At 42.0% G+C, this 18174-nt stretch overlaps 2 protein-coding genes and 1 long non-coding RNA gene across 4 annotated transcripts in view; 1 reads left to right on the top strand and 2 right to left on the bottom strand.

Moving 5' to 3' along the window:
* Positions 1-1377: 1377 nt before the first annotated feature.
* Positions 1378-5094, bottom strand: aimp1a (aminoacyl tRNA synthetase complex interacting multifunctional protein 1a). Its single transcript, XM_085912711.1, has 7 exons — positions 4944-5094; positions 3558-3688; positions 3322-3435; positions 2911-3075; positions 2099-2301; positions 1763-1931; positions 1378-1630 (listed from the first exon to the last, which is right to left on the bottom strand). Coding segments are annotated over exons 1-7 (951 nt in total). The 5' UTR covers positions 4946-5094; the 3' UTR covers positions 1378-1463.
* tbck (TBC1 domain containing kinase) lies at positions 4947-16960 on the top strand. Of its 2 annotated transcripts, none has more exons than XM_085912705.1 (26): positions 4947-5459; positions 5768-5961; positions 6040-6112; positions 6345-6459; positions 6540-6613; positions 6798-6939; positions 7019-7079; positions 7144-7205; positions 7722-7783; positions 8061-8209; positions 8834-8972; positions 9052-9151; positions 9227-9276; positions 9375-9477; positions 9564-9662; positions 9735-9797; positions 9873-9999; positions 10263-10313; positions 10395-10478; positions 11087-11172; positions 12552-12588; positions 13697-13858; positions 15292-15464; positions 15729-15889; positions 16463-16622; positions 16751-16960. In XM_085912705.1, the coding sequence occupies exons 2-26, from the start codon at positions 5769-5771 to the stop codon at positions 16859-16861; spliced, it is 2637 nt and encodes an 878-aa protein (XP_085768831.1). In that variant the 5' UTR covers positions 4947-5459; position 5768; the 3' UTR covers positions 16862-16960. The 2 variants fall into 2 exon arrangements, with proteins under 2 accessions (XP_085768831.1, XP_085768830.1); XM_085912704.1 differs by having other exon boundaries at positions 4948-5459; positions 9348-9477.
* LOC147057239 (uncharacterized) overlaps positions 6072-18174 on the bottom strand; it is a 29225-nt gene continuing 17122 nt past the window's right edge. The window contains exons 3-7 of the long non-coding RNA XR_015066110.1: positions 11250-11305; positions 9576-11167; positions 9224-9484; positions 8851-9142; positions 6072-7190 (exon numbers count right to left, since the gene is read on the bottom strand). This is a non-coding gene — a long non-coding RNA (uncharacterized LOC147057239). The remainder of the gene's footprint in view (positions 7191-8850; positions 9143-9223; positions 9485-9575; positions 11168-11249; positions 11306-18174) is intronic.

Genomic DNA, 18174 nt, shown 5'->3' with positions numbered 1-18174 from the left:
AAAACACAAACATAAACAAAATTCACTGTATGTTTTACAGCGGATCATTCATTTCATAGGATGATAGAATTCCACACAATTTTTAGCTGCTATTTGGGTTTTGGTCCGAGCGTTTCTCATCGGGAATCTTTTGCCAGAGGACATAAAAATCCCCAAATTGAAGCCAAGAAATTATCAGTGACTCCGCTATCAGCACAATTCTACCACAAACTGATATTTAGAAAATCCTGATAGCCAATTATGGTTTCCTGGCGTCACTATCTACATCCAAGTCTAACTATTCATAATTCTATTGGTATGGTTAGCGTCAACTTTTGTCTTGTACTTCATAAGATTAAAACCTACACAACCCCATTTCATAAATAATGAAATGTGATTCATCATTAACCTTTGAAGAAGTTTTGTTGCACCCCACTCATCCTCTAAGGTGAAGATAATCGCTCCCCCCCAGACATGTCGACGAGGCTTTATGACATCCCACAGTGGCCGTCTTACGCGTCAGAGAGCTCCTGCGGTTGAAGCGCCTGGATCGTGTTGGTCATTGCAAAGTGTGGCAAAGCGGAGTACGCGAGCTCTTCCCTTTCAAGTGTAGACAACGCGAGTCCGCCGAGATTTGTCTTTCCATCAGAACTCTCCACCCCAAATATGTTTTAGTCCATCTTGAGATGGTTTTCAAACAATGCTGTGGATCATTTTCATTGTTTACTTTTTTTTTTTTTTTTAAATCGACTGTCATGAATCTAAATTTTGACTTGTGCAGATGGCGGTTTTTCCATGATGAGGCGCAGGATTCTGTGGGTAATAACCTCTGTAAAACGGTTACAGGTGTTTGTTTGCAAATCGGGTTTTGTTAGACTCTCGATTCTAGAAATAACAAGGCTGTTTGGACACGATTTAAAACAGATTATTGTTCCGATGATAATGACCGTCAAATGATGAAAAGGAAGTCAAGTTTGCCATGAACAAGAAAATAATTGGGGTAACATCTGAATAGTTTTCTGGAAAAGTGCTTTACTTTCCAGAAAAGGCCCTTTTGTCTGAACTTCTCCAGACTGCTGGACACGTGCGTTGGCGCGACGGCTGCTTTATGCTACATCCACCATTTCCTAGTTCTATTTTCAGCAGTTGGGGCTCATTGGAGACTAGTAAAGATTTACAATTTCTTTGCAAGCCATCAGAGTAAACAGTTATAACCCGCTGAACGTCACACGTCAACCGCTAGGCAGCAGAGATTTTTTTTAAATTATCGAGTTTGTTGGGGCGATTCAAGACGTTTTTTTGGTTTTTTTTTTTAATCTGCTCGGCGTAAAACCACGGAACATCACTGAGAGCAGCGCTATGAAGCATGCGTTTAGGAAACGAAAGTTAGAACTCGCATTAGGAAGATGATGAAAATTTTATTGAAGTCCTTCAAACGCTTTTTTCACTTCCATTTGTCACCTGGCAGATCGGCTCGTCTTCTTTTATTTGATGCCGCTGTTGCTCATGGTCTGCGCCCGGCACACTCCTTTACCGGCCACTTGGAACGGCGCCCCCTTGTAGGTCGCCACGCATTCGCCGTCTGTGTGCAGGTCGGGCTGAATCTGCTCCCAAACTTTCTTCTTTGGGTTCAGCTCTTTGTCGGGCTCGCCTGCAAGATCGATTCATTGAATAATCAGGTACAATTGTATTTGCGTATCATCCGATCGTTTGTTCCGACTCGTAGGTGGAAAATTCCATTTTTGCCAATTGTGTGGGGGTGCGGGGGTGGGGCGAGAAGAACCTGAGAAGTTCTGGAAAGTGATTCTTTCCCCTGGGACAGCACCGCTGGGAGGGTCGAGGATTTCCACCTTGTCGGGCGAGCTGGCGCACATGACCATGGCCTGGGATGTCACTCCTCTCATCTTGGCTGGCTTTAGGTTACACAGCAGAATTGCCATGCGGTTCTGCATCTGCACGAAACAGTTAAAAGAAACATTCATTTCAGTCCATTTATCCCCGAGACAGGATAAGGTGGGGGGAGAGACTCAAACTCCTTACGACATATTTGAATCAGATGGAATTTGACATTATGTAACAAATGAAAGCATCTTTTCCATCTTCAGCTCTCAAAGTATACCTGCTCCAAAGGCACATGCTTGACCAGCCCGCTGACCACCGTTCTGGGCGAAGGCTCCCCGACGTCCACCTGCTCTACATAGAGACTGTCCGCGTCCGGGTGCTTCTCCGCCGTGATGATGCGTCCGACGCGGAGGTCCAGCCGGGACACGTCTACCTTGGCGTCGTCCTGACCAGCTGCCGTCATCTGCTGTGGTTTTTTCTCTACGCGTTTTATAGACAACAACAGACATTTTAGTCCACTTTAACTATTTGCCTTAAATCCAAAAGTACTTTTTTGTTTTTTCATGGACTCGAATTGCTACCCCCACCAAAGAGAGATACCGAGTGATGGCAAAGTGGAGAAGATTTTTTTTTGTGTGTGTGTGATGTCAACACTGAAGGACACCAATTTATACTTGTCTAATTCCCACAACATGGGTGTGACTTGATTTCACAAGCAAAGCTAAAAAGCTTTATTCTGAAGATTAATGAAACTCAGCTGGGGTTTTTCTGGAACGTAAACGTTTTTTAAACATTTGTTTCACCGCAGTTTTACAATGAGGGGAGGGGGGGGTTCCATTGCATTGTACAACCCATCAACACCTGATATGAGAAACGCGAACGTCCCGAGATGAAATGCGCGTTTTCAATGTGGCCGACTTTGTTGAGAGGTCACTTTTAATAACTTCAATGCAGAGCACCCCGCAAGAAATTGCAATGAAATCCGCAGCTCGCTGACGTGCGACGTGACACACGTCACCGATCGGTGTTTGCGTCGCCACTTCAAAAGAATTCATAACTGGAGGAATGTTGATGTGCGCCATCCGTCACCTTTTTTTTCTGGCTTCTTCTTATTGTGGCCGTCGTCTTTTGGGCGAGGACTCTGAACCGTGGTGGCGGCGGCCGGGGAGACGGAAGGCGCGGGACCACCGAGTTGGGGAGGAGTGGCGTTGGACTTCACAGAGACCTCCACCGATGGCATGGCAACGTCTCGCACTGCGGGAAAAGGAAAGAAGTAGATTTCATCACATGATGAAACTTTCCAGGTAAGTATCTGCTGGACATTTTTTGGAGCATGTTCTCATGCCACAAAAATGTATTAAAATTATCCATATAATAGCACATTTATTTATCAATAATACCATAATTATCGGAAGGAACTGAAAATTCAAATAAACGTTAAAAAATGTCCCTTGTTGTGTGTTCCAGAGGAGATGAACAGTCAGGCACGAGTCACTTTACCTCCCCTCATCTTCTCTTTGTCCAGCAGCTGTTTTTTCAGGTCCTCTATGTCCTGCTTCAACCTGGCATTTTCCACCAGCAGTTTCTTCTCCTCTCTGATGCTGGCCTGGACATCTGCAAAGTAGGTCGATTCATGTTGACGTCGTCCACAAAAAATTCAAACTTTAGGAGATGCTCCTATACGGCTCTCAAGTCGACTATGATTATTATTGTGGTGTATACTTTAAAGCATTTACTTGCTTTCTCCTTGAGCAGCTGGACTTGTTGTTTGAGGTACTCAATGAGCTGGTCAGCTTCAGCAGCTCGCTGCTCCAGCCTCGCCAAGGGGTTGGCACTTGACATTTTGAACAGGGAGCGGGTGACAAGCCTGAAAAAGAAATGGTTTGACAATAGACAGTAAACACTGCATATTTATCATTTTCCATTCAGAAATTCACATATTTGTTTGTTTGAATCAAGTTAAAATATAGTATTTGCGTTTAATTCGTTGCTGTTTTGTTTGAGCTTTAACTCATTGTGTTACACATTATTTTATTTGCTTGTGAAAATAACAACAGCTGATCATTATGACATGTTCTTGCCGAATGGCCAATGTAAGATAAAGGTGACCTCTGTCCAAAAGGCGAAGAGAAAGATAACCAGACAACGATTAACCAGCCAATCCCAAATAAAACTGAACAGACAAGCGCCGGACTGAATTTTGAACTTAAATTCATTAACTGGTATTGAGAAATGATATTTTGCTTCAACATGTGGAAATTTGGTTTAAAAGGCTTAGAGTCTCGATTTCCAATTATTATTATTATTAATTTTTTTCAATTAGGGACACCACTGTTTGAAATCAAACGTGAGGTGCTGGAAAACAACAGCTGGCTCAAGATGAAAAATGACTGCAGAAGGATGAGGAAAATCAGAAACATTTAATCGTGCAGTTGATGGGAAAAAAACCCAAATAAGGATCAAAGAGTTGGTTTTCTTGAATTAATTTAAACAGAGCCCGCGGGACAGACCACATGAAGCTGAAATCATTTGGATACGCATTAAAACCCGTCACAGCACACATTGACGCATATACAAGTCAATTATGCTTTTGTTACTCATTCCATCTGTAAATAGAGTATGTATAAAACATGAAAATATCTGGTTGCTTCTTGTGCACCACTATGACAAATCCAAAAGTACAATCATAGCGCCACCTTAAGTATTTAAAAGAAACTTCAGTCTAAAAATAGCTATCTGACCATCCATTAAAGGTGACTAAGTTTAGACTGGCTTTCCCGTATGTCATGGGCTTCAAAGGAATCACATATATATATGTCAATTTGTATACTATTGTTAAAAAATACTTGAGTGGTGTCAACATAAAAAGCATGTAAACCTCAAAGGGACAACTGTATTCGAGCTTTGTGATGCCAGCTAACGCCTTTAAGTTGTAATTGGCAAATAAGAGTGTTAATATAACTAAACAATTTATGGCAGAGAATTAAAATAGCTAGCGCACAACTAACAGCTCCAAAATTGTTTCGAAGCGTCCCGACTACACCTTCATTTGTAGTTGTCGCTGCTATTAAGACTGCTTTGACAAAAAAAAGGGAATCATATAAAGAATAGATTAAACTTACATGGACTTAAAACATTCACCTCTCCACGTTTCCGCGAGCTTCGGCGGGGCTTGACACTTGCTTGCTAGGAATGTTAACACTAATTTAGCACAGGCAGGCACACGGATGCTAAACTAGGTCCAATATCGTAGATCTGTAAAACATGCGCACACTCGTCTGACATACGACAGCTTTTACCCACATGTTATATAAATCGTTTGCACAACTGACCGAAATAATCGCCAGTTACATTTTTTTTCACAATGACATTTGACAATGGGGGAAAAAGAAAACAACATATATAAATTTGTATTTTAAATATTCGTTATTTATTAGGCTGTAAACTTGTGTGTAAACGAGTATCATTTGAATACATCACTGTCGCACAAAAATGACGTCATATATCACGTTCAATGTCTTTTTAGTTGACAGGAGCGCCCGACTTCTTCTGAAAATATTGAATATCAACCCGTTATTTGACTTCTACGTCGGTCGAACCTCTTTGCTGTGAAGCGGGTGTAAAGACGCTTTTTGCAGGTAATGTATACAATGTGTATTCCTTAGTTTCCTACCGGAAATCGACATTTTAAATGATGTGTTCAGTGAGTGTAGTTCACTGCAGCGTCAATATCCATTGTGCTGATCGACTAAGTCTTAGTTTAAACCATTTGAAAACCATACTCTTTATGTACTTTAAATTAGACCCGTCACTTGCCATATTATATGCATGTGTCATAGCAGCATTGCTTGAGTATAATCGATGATGATAGCTGATTTAATATCACATAGTACCAAGAATCACCATGTGTCAGTAAAGACATCTCTTTACCTGGATGATCATTCAGGATGCAGCCTCTCAAGGACGCCCAGTTGGGGGCATTTACATTCTTCGCCTCAGCGCTCCCCCATGATGTGTGTGGCAGCAACGGCCTCCCACTGACCCCAAACTCCATCAAAATATTGGGACGCTTCCAGACCCTGAAAACCGTCACCCATCCCAGACTCTGCCAGTATGTGGACATCTCCAGAGGAAAGCATGGTATGCACTGTGTAATAGAACTTATCGCTCAACATAACATGCTTATCACTCAACATACCCACGTGTCTCTTCCTGCAGAACGTCTCATCGTTGTTGCTGAACACCACGAGAGAAGTCTGAGTGATTTGCAAAAACAGGGAAACAAAGTCAGGTTGGAAATCTGTTCAAAATCCATATCAACTGTCCCATAACAACACAAGACATTAAGGAACGACAGAGCCATCCTTGTTTTGTTTTTTCTTTAGTGGCCAGGGGTTGATTGACCAAATTGCACAGACCAGGCCTTTAAATGTACAAATGCATATTTATGCTAATATTGTGTATTTGTTGTTCATCTTTATGGAGGCATAGTGTATGTGTGTGACACAAATGTGTGTGTTTAGCCCAGAGAGGGTTCTGCAGATCGCCTATGAGGTTCTGGAAGGTCTGGCTTTTATGAACAAACACGGTATGGTGCACAGGGCCCTTAACATGCACAATGTGCTCCTGGATAGTAAGGTAACATGATGCTTCGGTAATTCAAATATACTGCAGTTATTTTGGGAGCTGATTTGAATGTGAGATGTATTTCCTTGTAGGGTAATGTCAAATTGGCAAAATTTGGCCTCTATCACATGACCGATCATGGCGTTGATGTGGACTTTCCAATTGGGTATGTTACTTTTTTTTTTTTTTTGTCTTTGTCATGTGACATCACAAACATTCCTGCTCTGAATAACGGCATATATAAACAGTCACACTCATTTAGAATTTAAAACAAACATTACACAACTCGGTTCTGAACTTGAGTGTGAGATACTTTTTCCTTTAAGATTCAAAAGGTGTGCTCCTCGCAGGTACCCATCATACCTTGCTCCAGAGGTGATTGCGCAAGGCTCCTTTCACCCCAGTGACCCTTCCCACGAGGAAACCCCGCGGCCTTCGGGACCCAAAACTGATGTGTGGTCACTTGGAGTTCTGCTGCTTGAACTGTGTGCTGTAAGACTTTTTTTCTATACGATAACATTCAAGCTCGTCTTTCTGCTTTAACGCTGCTTTTGATTTTTCGGTGGATCAGGGTCGACGGCTGCTGCATAACATTGACATCAATGAGAGGCTGAAGTTCATCCTGACTCTGGGTAAGTACGAATAGATACGAGGTTTGCTTGACGTCTATCATGATGTCGTCTATGTCCTTTCCAGGCTGCATGGACGACATTGTCACGGTCCTCGCAGAAGAGCATGGCTGCCTGGAAAACATTAAGGTAGTCCTCAAATTATGTCTTTGATCAATTTGTTGAACTTTAAAGGTATATTTTGGATCCTAGATCCTCATTTGGGATAATTGTGTGTTTATTCCAAATTAGAATTTTTTTTCTTCCCCATAAGAAATATTAGAAATGGAAAAAAAAATCCTTTTGAAATGTAAAACAAATTGTGCAAAGGGGTTATTGTGCAGAGGGAGATTTTTTTGCTATGAATTAAATTGGTATTGTAAATGTAATACTGCTTTTTCTTATGTCACAATAATTTGACATTGTATTGCTAGTAACCGAAAGCTTTATTTTCAGTTCCACTTCCTTTACTGTAGTTTCTTTTCCGGTATCCTTCTGTATTCCCCCCCCCCCAAAAAAAAACCTGAGAAAACAAAAGCTCACTTTTGAGACACATTTTGGTCCAGTTTCATTCTACGTCAATATGAAAATACCACAGGTTACTTTTTCATACTTTTGACCCAAAAAAAAGTTGCATTAGGTTAGCTGATGAAATGTTTTTGACAGGATCTGCCCGAGAATGTTCTAGAGTTGCTGCGGAAATGCTTGAGCTTCCTGCCTTCTAAACGGTACGCCATTTCCTCTTTTCCCAACAAGTGGCTTTTCAATCCTTCCTTTTTTTTTTTTCTGTATGTGGCCATTAGAGGGAAACATTTGGACCAAGGGCGGAGCTAGCTGCATGGACACATCCTCACACACCTTTCAAATGAATTTACATTTATACATTTCCACCCGTCCCCTGTTGAATCTTTAGCAGTGTTTTCTGAATTTTTTTTTTTTGCTGATCCCCCTGAGCTATCCTTAAAAATGACAGCAACAAACAGATGCTCCATGTGCAACCTCCAGGCCAAGCCCACGCGAACTTTTGGGAGACGCTGTGTTCGATGGCGTGTCGTGCCTGTACAAGCCCTTCCAGAAGCCTGTCAGCCTGTTCTCATCCTCGCTACGCTGTGCACATCTGGAGCTCCCTGAGGACATCAGCGACCTTTGCAAAGGTTGGCCTCAAACGCTCTCTTTGTGCATGCTGATATTTCACCTTACATGCTACGTCATTATCGCCGGGCAAAGGTGTCTTCTCGGCTCCAACTGAAATACTAGTTCAAGTGGAATTTTGAATCCTGGTTCCTAACTTTTTTTGCTTTTCAATTATCACAGAGAATATTCATATCCAGTAGAATCTGAAACCGTATTTTTCAACTTTCCATTAACCTCCAACGTCATACAGGCTAATTTCAGCGAGTGAGAGTGTGTAGTGTGCTATAATTTCTAAACCTTGAGATATTTTGACAAAAGCATTCTACACGTTAGCACCCACTGGGAACTGTCTTTAAAAAATAATGCTACTTTGTCTTCTTAAGGTATTTTTTGAGCATTCAGATGGTTACTATAATGTATACTAAATCTTATGATTTTTTTTTTTAAATGAGCAATTTCACAAAATACCTTGCATATAGGGAACATATATACAATCCTTATAGCTCACTCTCCCAATCCAATCATGATCATTTTAATATGTATTTATATTTAAAACTATGGTCACCAACTAAAAGTCACTATCAATATTTAACATTTGTGTACAGCATCAACAGATCTAATCATTTGGCTTCTGCGGCTTTTAGGGGACGACGACGATTACCTTTCAGAGCGAGCCATCAACGAGGTGTACCACCTGTGGTGCCTTGCAGGGGGCGACCTCGAGAAGGAGCTGACCAACAAGGAGATCATCCAGTCCAAACCTCCCATATGCACGCTGCCCAAGTATAGCGCATCCACATTGGTTTGTTAGTCGGCACAACACTGGATAATCTTCTCAATCTCTTTTTTTGCTCAAATGAAGTTTTGTGCTGGAGGATGGCGAGTCGTTCGGCCAGGGCAGGGATCGTAGTTTCTTGCTAGACGATACCACGGTGACTCTTTCTCTCTGCCAGCTCAGGAATGTAAGACCAAGGAGAAGAGTAAACAGTCAAATAATTGCTGATACTTTTAAAAATCATCTTTTTGTACTTTACCAGAGACTGAAAGACGTCGCAGGAGAATCTTATTTCCCTCTGCTGGAGGACGAGTAAGTCTTTTATTTTTTCAGCCCGATTGCCACAGGGGCTAAGAAATGGCGCCACACACTGTTTGCCACAGACAGTCAAGTCTGGCGCACTCCAACAGCGCCAACGAGTTGTCGGCCAGCGTCACGCTACCGCTCATCATCCGCGAGAGAGACACCGAATACCAGCTCCTCCGTGTCATCCTCTTCGACAGACTGCTCAAGGTCTCTCCTGCGTGTACAACATAAATAGCAAAACACTCAATTTTCTAATTGTCAAAAAAAAATTGAAAATGGATCTTTTCATTCAGGCTTATCCTTACAAAAAGAATCTCGTGCACAAAGAGGCCAGGGTTGACATCCCCCCGCTTGTGCGTGGACTAGCCTGGGCAGCTCTGCTGGGCATTGAGGTACAAAAAGATGGTCGAGAAGAAATTCAATGGTACTCAAATGCGGCCTTAAGGGTCTTTTATTTACTACAGGGGGATATCCAGGCCAAATACGAAAGCATCGACAAGGACACGCCCATTCCGACTGACAGACAGGTAACAGCGCATCTGTCAAAACGATATCATCTGCGGACGGAAAAAAAAGACAGTCCTGTTTGGTGGTTTTTTTAGATCGAGGTGGACATCCCACGATGTCACCAGTACGACGAGCTGCTGTCGTCCCCTCAGGGTCACATCAAGTTCAGACGTCTCTTGAAAGCCTGGGTGGTCTCCCACCCCGATCTGGTCTACTGGCAGGGTCAGTCGAATCCAACTTTTAACTGAAGTTGTCAACAGCACCACCTGAATCATTCATTAGCTCGCGTCCTTCTACCCTCGCAGTGTAATATGCGCTTGGCCACCAGGGGGCAGTCTTGATCTATCACTGCATAGCATATTTAGGATCTTTTATTACATTGTAAATCAGGAAAACTTGACCTCATTTTAACTGTTCTGGATACAACTGATGTAAGCATTTTGCATCTCTATTTCACAAGTGACAAATGTTTGTTTCTCTTTTAGGCTTGGATTCACTTTGCGCACCATTTCTTTACTTGAATTTTAACAACGAGGGTAAGAAATGAATAATTGCCACTCTTTGGGTCGTTTTTTTTAATGTATTTATTCATTTTTTTATCCCTGTGCTCTTGACAGCGCTGGCATACGCTTGCATGTCCGCCTTCATCCCGAAATACCTCTACAACTTCTTTCTGAAGGACAACTCTCATGTCATCCAAGGTGAGATGGAGAAAAATGAGTTGCCACCTTTCCGATTACTGCCTCGTTTAACCCGCGTGAGGTTGAGCAGTAAACCAGATGCAAAGTCTCTCAACGTGAGAAAGCAAATTACTGCCGAGGTCTGTTTGTGTGTTGATTGCATTTTTTTTTAGGGGGGGGGGGGGGGGGTGTTGTTGTTTCAAAGCTGTGAAAAGAAAGTTTCAACCTCTCATCACGCATTCCCACAGCTGTCGCAATTGGGAAAGAAATGAAACCGCATTAAAAACTGTTCCTGCATGACTGATAAAAAGCTACAAATTGGACTATTATTATCTCGCTCCCCTTCAGGTGGTCTAGGGAGTCAGTTTTTATGTTTATGTGTCTGGTCAAAGCTCTTTTGTTGATAGTAAAAAAATAAATAAATGCATGCCTTTTCTGCCAACATAGACGAAAGATAAATCCAAGGTTAAGCTGATTAAAAAAATGTCTTGTTTTTTTTTTTTTGGGCCAGTGGTATTTTCATCTGACAGCTGAATTTTGAATTTTAAGCATATAAGGCCGAGAATCTAAATTTCTTCGGAATAGCAGAAGCAGAAAATGCTCACGTCATTTGTGACCTGTTTTTTCAGAGTACCTGACCGTCTTCTCGCAAGTGATCGCCTTCCACGACCCCGAGCTCAGCAACCACTTGAACGATATCGGCTTCATTCCTGACGTAAGAATACAAACACACGCGTGTTTTACGTACAGATTGTGGTGAGCGCAAAATGCATGCGACTGGGTCGTACTTACTCTGGGATTCATCACAATCTTCTCTTTTTGGCCTCACTCTTGGATTTGCTCAATCTCTATGTTTAAAAAAAAAAAGAATCACATCTGTCTTTTGTTGAGTTTTCACACAAAGCATGCATTACATGCATCAAGCTGTTGAATTCCCTCTCAAAAGGGATTTTTTTTAGTAGTATTGTCCAAGCATAATTATATTGGAATTCTTGATATTAATCCAAGTCATTAGACCACACGAATCACAATTTCCTCTCTGAACGTCATCCAGCACTCAGGCCAGAACATCGGCAAAATTTATGGTCTCGTTCAATAGAAATATGAAGGAAATGTTTCTGTGTTTGCTCTCCTGGATTAAAGTAGAAATAACTCAGATGACCTAATGGCAAGTAAAAAAAAAAGTATGCAATGCACTTTGTCACCATTTTGTCTTTATGAAGTTACTTGACTAGTTCAGAAAAAAAGAAATTCTCAATTTACAGAACTCAGTGGCGATCATTTCAAATACTTCTTTGACGCCAACTAATCGTTTCAGTACTTTGGCGCCATCATATGACATCTTAGGATCATTACAGAAAGAGCACAAAATACAAAGACATTGAGGTTTTTCTCGGAATGACAGAGATGAGCTTCCAACGAAATAAAAGGTGAATATATAAATCCGAGGTTGATCGGATACTGCTGAATAGCGTCCAAGGTTGTCCTCTCCAAAAAATCCCGAGGCCAAAAGCAGAACCCCCCCCCCACACACACACACACACACACAGACGTATCCAGAGGTTTAATTCAGGTCATTTTCAATTTGGCTACATCTCTCACTCCCGGGTGGGCCATTTATACTGTCACTAATCTAATCCGGCCCAACTCGCCCTCCTGCCGGTTGAATCCGAGGCTGCGGCCGACGGCGCCGCTTATCGTTTTTTTGTGCCCGGAGTGAAACCCCCCCCTCAATTATCTGTCGGCTGAGTGGCCAAGATAAGCGGCAGATCCCCCCCCCCGCCTTCCCATACATTGGGTAGGTGTGTGTCCAGGTGCTTTATTAACACCCAAGCATGCTTCACAATGTATTCATGTACTCCAATTTAGCATTTTGAAGAGTCCTCAGGGGCGGAATTGAGAGATTACCAAGTGCCATAATGAGATTAATTGAGACTCTGAATCAGAGTCAGCACTTTCTGTTCCTTCAGGGCTCGCAGAGTTAAGTCACTGACGAAAGCCCATTTTTTGTTATGCTCGTTTCAGCACATTGTGGAGAACAAATGTTGCTTTAGCTCACTAATGTTCCCCCCCCTTTGTCGCTTCATTTCACAGCTGTATGCCATCCCTTGGTTCCTGACTATGTTCACACGTGAGTAGTTCTCATAAGCCTCTTTTACAAAGACATCCTGTAAAATTGTGACTCGTTGGGTGACCGCACACGGGGGTGGTCAAGACCACCCCTAAAAAATATTTCTAATTGCATATTTACACGGCTCTAATGCTAACTTCATAGCCAGAATTAAAAATCCTGTCTCATCATCTCCCTGCTATTCTATATTGTGCTGGTTATACGGAGACAAAAAAATAAAAGCTTTTAGCAATTGTGTGAAAGGAGCAGCGAACTAGTCCATTAGCTTCAGTAGGCTCCAGGAGTCCGCTTCCATTTTGAGAACCAACTATGAATGAGACTGAAAAGGTCGGCGGCTCCTCCGGGGATATGTTATTTTTCATCTTTTGGTGACCTTTATTTAGTCTACGGATTCATTTGTAAAATCAGTTTGATGACTCAAGCCAATGGAGCAGCTGCGTTTAATTCTTTCCGACGCCTGAAAATGGAGGTACTCTGCAGAAAGAAAAATATTTCCATTGCCTAGATTTATTTCGAAAGCCCTTCAACTCAAACTGGGCTCGTCTCCACAATGTGACCCGGCATGAGAAGCTCACACAGTGAGAGCACGGCTGTGGTGGAAAGCAGAGTTAAGCGTGACCTCCTTTAACCCCCCCCCCCACCCCCCCTGGGGCAGAGTCCAGCATTAACGTGTCCTGCTCTGACTTCTAATGTCCACCTTCCCAGCATCAGCCGGTTTCCGTTCTCCATATAATCATTATAGGTGCGGCCCCACATTGACTGCCACCTTCACGCCTCAGTGGACCTACAGGGAATCCAAACGGCCAGATGATCGCCTGCCTTCAAATGTGAAAACGTTCATGTTAAATATTCTGCTAGCAAACCGGCTTTGCGAGAAAACTCCCCGTGGGCAGCTGCTCCTTAGCACATTTTTATTTAATTATTTTATTTTTAACACAAACGCAGCCACGCTTTAGCCAATGTATAATTCACATATGCAAATGATGTCTTTTTATATACAATGTGTTTTGATTGTGGCCCGTTCCTGTTGTCTGGCATGCTGCTAGATTGGCATCTCTTTGAATTCTTTTTTTTTTTTGTTTCCTTATCTACACCCGCCCTTTCGTAGATGTGTTCCCATTGCACAAGATCTTCCACCTGTGGGACACGCTGCTGCTGGGGAACTCGTCATTCCCGTTATGCATTGGCATGGCCATATTGCAGCAGCTCAGGGACCGCCTCCTTGCCAACGGCTTCAACGAGTGCATCCTGCTGTTCTCTGACCTGCCGGGTGACTAATAACGTGCATCGCAGCAGTGGTTGAAATAAATTACAGAGCTTTTAACGTATTACCGTCATTACCGACATTAGAAAAACTGAGCCTATTGTAAGCCAATACACAATTTGAACATTAAACACTGTACTTATATAAAGGCAAAAAAAAAATAAATATATATATATATATATATATATATATATATATACTCAAAAGATTCAGTAGCGGATACAAAAGTTAAATACCTAAAAGTTATAAATAACAGGTCCTTAAGATTAGATACAAATGAAAATCCAACTGAACGAAATATGTGATTCTTCCGCGTGCCACTAGAGGGAGCCATACTGACAGACCTTTTGAAAACAGGAAATGGTTACACTTTCCCTGACACACATTTTCTGCTTCCACCAACCTGGCAGTACCGACGCTATCCTTATCAAATTTTGTCCAACTTCACACTTCAACAAGTCAAAGTTCATAAAACCACTGCAAGGACTGGCATCCCTCCTCCGTGAAATTCTTCTCCTTATCTGCTACTGCAAGTTCAGTCTGTGTGAGATACAAGCAGGCTGCCTCGAGCAACCAAACCAAGCCAGTTAGAACACCAGTATGATTTTCGCTGGTCATTTGACACCCACAAGTGACGCTTTTGCTTTTTAGCCTTTGCGGTTAGCGCTCATTCTACAAGTGAACGAACACACAAAAAAGGTGACACACAGCGAGCTATGTGGCATTTACAATGAACTTCAGAATGTACCAAATGCTTGGGGAGTGACTTTCCTTTGAAAGGTCTTACGTTGCCAAATACTGCTTGACCTTACTCGCTGGCTTTTTTCAAAACAAAACAAAACCAAGGCCATCAACCTCCCACCTCCCTAGATGCCGAAAAGAGGCTAAGGCAGAGGCAGTTTTCCTTATAAAGGTAAAAAATGTCAGGCGAAAGAAAAAAAAAAAAAAAAAAAAAATGCAGTCAGCTCCTTTGCCAAGCTTTTCCAAGAGCGATGAGGGACCCTCGCCAGCTCCTTAATGTCCAAAGCCTTATGACATTTTCGAAAACAATAAATGCAAGGTTGTTGAATTTTTTGTTGTGATTAATTTGAGTCTTTTCATTACCCAAAAAAAGAATAGCGCGGCAACATTGTGCCTGCCATCAATCTCATTTTGTTAAGTCGATGGTCTCGAGTGATCCGACCATAAGTCTCTCTTGTTTCGATACTTCATTGATTTGGTAGTGGAGCATTGAGGTATTTACTGATGATACAGCAGCATTTGCCTTCACGGAACATTAGTATGTGTCTCTCCAAGAGGAAATGGGCGCAGAATTTAATGGGCTCCACTTTGTAGATTTTACAGTGAACAACAAACAAGCGATTGTCAAACTACCATGACATGCAGTTTAGTCATAGAGATTGATTTACAATATTACACCCCCCCCCCCCTCCCTCCAGAGATTGACATCGAACGCTGCGTCCGTGAATCCATCAATCTTTTCTTCTGGACACCAAAAAGTGCAACGTACAGACAACATGCGCAGCCGCCAAAGATCGCCGGTAACAATGGCTTTGGAAAAAACACAAAGTGTTACTCGTCTGACTTCCAGGATTTTCCCAAGACCGACCTGGTGAGTATAGTAACACAAGTTAGCATATATGTTTCGATCATGCCGTCATGTAGCCTGTTCTCTTCACTGAATTGAAAGAAAATGAAGGAAGTTGCTGCCATTGGATGGCTAACAAGTTGATTGTGTTCACTCCCACAACAGCGCAAACCAACATTTCTAAATCTCGTTGGGCAATTATGTATGAAATGATTTACGGATTGACTGGACTTAAAGGTTTATCTCAACTTTTAAATTTGGTGCCTTTCAATCTCATCTCCGTTGCAGTCTCGGGAACCTCTTGTGCTGATGGACCTAAAAGCTGAAGTGTCGCCTCGTATTTCGGCAGAGGACTTCATCGACCTCTGCGAGATGTCATTCGCCGCAAATAAACGGACCAAAGCCAGGAAGCCGAGCATTATAGCTGTTGATATTCGCAGTGCGGACGAGTATCCTTGCTAGGGTGTTGTGAAATATGCTCTTTATCAAGTTCCTCAAGACAAATACACACACACGTAGTTTTGGAAACTGAGAAGTATTTTTTCCAGGATGTTGTGAAATATGCTCTTTCCTCAAGGGAATTTCATCATCAGGAAATGGTGTGTACAAGTTGTAACATGAGCTGGACGGTTGATTTTGTTTTCTCATAGTTCAGTCAGTCTTTTTACTTTGTTTTATCTTCCAACCAGCTTTGTAAAAATCATTCAGCCTCAATAGTTTTTCTTTTTTTACGGGACAGTAGGATTCATTTCCATTCGTCTCATAAGGATCCAGTTCCATTGTTATTCTCATAGTAGCTTGATTACTCTGTGTATGTGTGATTGTATCATTCAATTGTTTTGGAAACTGAATTCTAAACACTACAGGTTTGAATTTCAGACCAAGAAAGAAAAGTACAGGTTAAACTCCAAAGAATTGTAAATGTTAAAGAGCTTTTTGTCTCTTCTGATTTTGGAGATGGTAAAAGTAGCAGCGAGATGGTTTTAATTGGTTAAAATGGTCTTTAACTTCACGTCAACCAGGTTCAGCAAAGGCCACATGTCTGGCAGCATCAACATTCCCTTCAGCACGGCGTTCGGAACCGATGACGAGGTGCTGCAATGTCCGGCAACGGGAACCCTTCAGAACTACAAAGGCCGGGTTGTCGTGGTCATCGGCCACGCCATGAAAAGCGCTACTGTGGTAAGGAAGCAAAGAACAGAAGTTCATGGTATTGAATTCAAAATCAAATGACTTGAAATGACACTTTTAAATAATTACATTTTCGACAATTTGTGTATGAAATGTGCCATTTTTCTGTTTCCTCCTAGTTTTCTGCACACCTGGTCAAGGTGAACTTTCCTCGGGTTTGCATCCTAGATGGAGGGATCAACAAGTTGAAGCCCACAGGACTCCTGACTGTCCCCTCCCCTCAGATTTGACCCAAGTGGTTGAGTCAGTTAAAAAAAAAAAACTATGTACATATTCTTGCCAGTTATTTGTCTTCTGATACCATCACGAATAAAAGAATTGCACCACCTTAATAATCTCTAAGCGCTTCTCCTTATTATCGGAATAATCGTGAATGAAAAGCAGATCAGTGCAGTTCTCAACTGGGCTTGATAGAAAATCCAGAGCTTGAGCAGTCCAAGACCGAGACAAAGCAAAGATGCCATCATTTCCATCATTCAATAAATGCAGTATTTATACTTTTCATTATTTTTGCCCGGTTTACCGTTAACGTGAACATGAACCGTTCAAGGACGGACACCAAACTGCTGAACAGTCACCGACATTAACCGCAATAAGACTTGATGAAGCAGCATTTGGTTCTTTTATTATACATTTCTGATGCTGTGGAAAGTGTGTTGTGAATAAGGGTCAGAAGCTGAGGAACCAAAATTTGTTGCTTCTGCTTGGCCTCAGCCAAGTCAGTGAGGACACCACCGGAGAAGATCTTTCTGCTTTTATGATATGATGAAATGACATGCCTTTCAGAATAGATGAGAGAACAGCGTACGGCTAGACTTGATGAAGCAGCATTTGGTTCTTTGGTCAAGATTCTTGATGACTGTTCTCCCACCAAAAAGTGAGGTCAAACTTTACTAAATTAGGAAGTAAACAGTTAAATGAAAAAAACAATCTCGCTATACAAGATCTTCAAGTAATTTCTGCCATCTGCCTTATGACAATTGTTCTCTCTATTTCCGCGTTCACTGCATCCCTTATCACGCCCCAGGTGTTTTTAAAACCAATTGAGAAAGACTGCATATTTTTCAGTAGCGTCGATAAAAAAAAAATTTTGGACCCAACTCCAGAACAATGCTGTGCATGAAACCACTGATGCACTGGCGAAGTTAGGATTTTTTACTTGAAGGGGTTCAAGGGTGTCTCTTTTAGAATTTACAGAACTAAACAGAATGTAGGAATGATATTTCATGATGATTTACTATGTTTTATGATACATTTGTGATGCTGTTACACCGAAGGGTGTAACGTACAGACAACATGCGCAGCCGCCAAAGATCGCCGGTGACAATGGCTTTGGGAAAACCACAAAGTGTTACTCGTCTGACTTCCAGGATTTTCCCTAGAGGGACCTGGTGAGTATAATAACACAAATTAGCATATATGTTGCGGTCATGCCGCCATGTAGCTTGTTCTCTTCACTCTGCACTGAATTGAAAGAAAATGCTGTGCATAAGACCATTGATGCACTGGCAGAGTTAGGATTTGGGAGGGGGGGGGGCTGGGG

The sequence above is a fragment of the Syngnathus leptorhynchus genome, chromosome 5 (genome assembly GCF_054491065.1).
Source record: "Syngnathus leptorhynchus isolate UIUO chromosome 5, UIUO_Slep, whole genome shotgun sequence".
Classification (NCBI taxonomy): domain Eukaryota; kingdom Metazoa; phylum Chordata; class Actinopteri; order Syngnathiformes; family Syngnathidae; genus Syngnathus; species Syngnathus leptorhynchus.
This window is presented reverse-complemented; position numbering and strand designations above follow the sequence as displayed.

Bases quoted from the DNA above. Each gene is read 5' to 3' on its own strand.
- aimp1a (XM_085912711.1), bottom strand. The intron at 3,436-3,557 runs GTAAATGCTTTA...CCTACTTTGCAG, and splicing joins GCTGCTCAAGGAGAAAGCAA to ATGTCCAGGCCAGCATCAGA. The intron at 1,631-1,762 runs GTTCTTCTCGCC...TCGATCTTGCAG, and splicing joins CACTTTCCAGAACTTCTCAG to GCGAGCCCGACAAAGAGCTG.
- tbck (XM_085912704.1), top strand. From the start codon at position 5,769: ATGCAGCCTCTCAAGGACGCCCAGTTGGGGGCATTTACATTCTTCGCC. The intron at 9,478-9,563 runs GTCTCTCCTGCG...CTTTTCATTCAG, and splicing joins TCTTCGACAGACTGCTCAAG to GCTTATCCTTACAAAAAGAA. The intron at 11,173-12,551 runs GTAAGAATACAA...TTCATTTCACAG, and splicing joins ATATCGGCTTCATTCCTGAC to CTGTATGCCATCCCTTGGTT.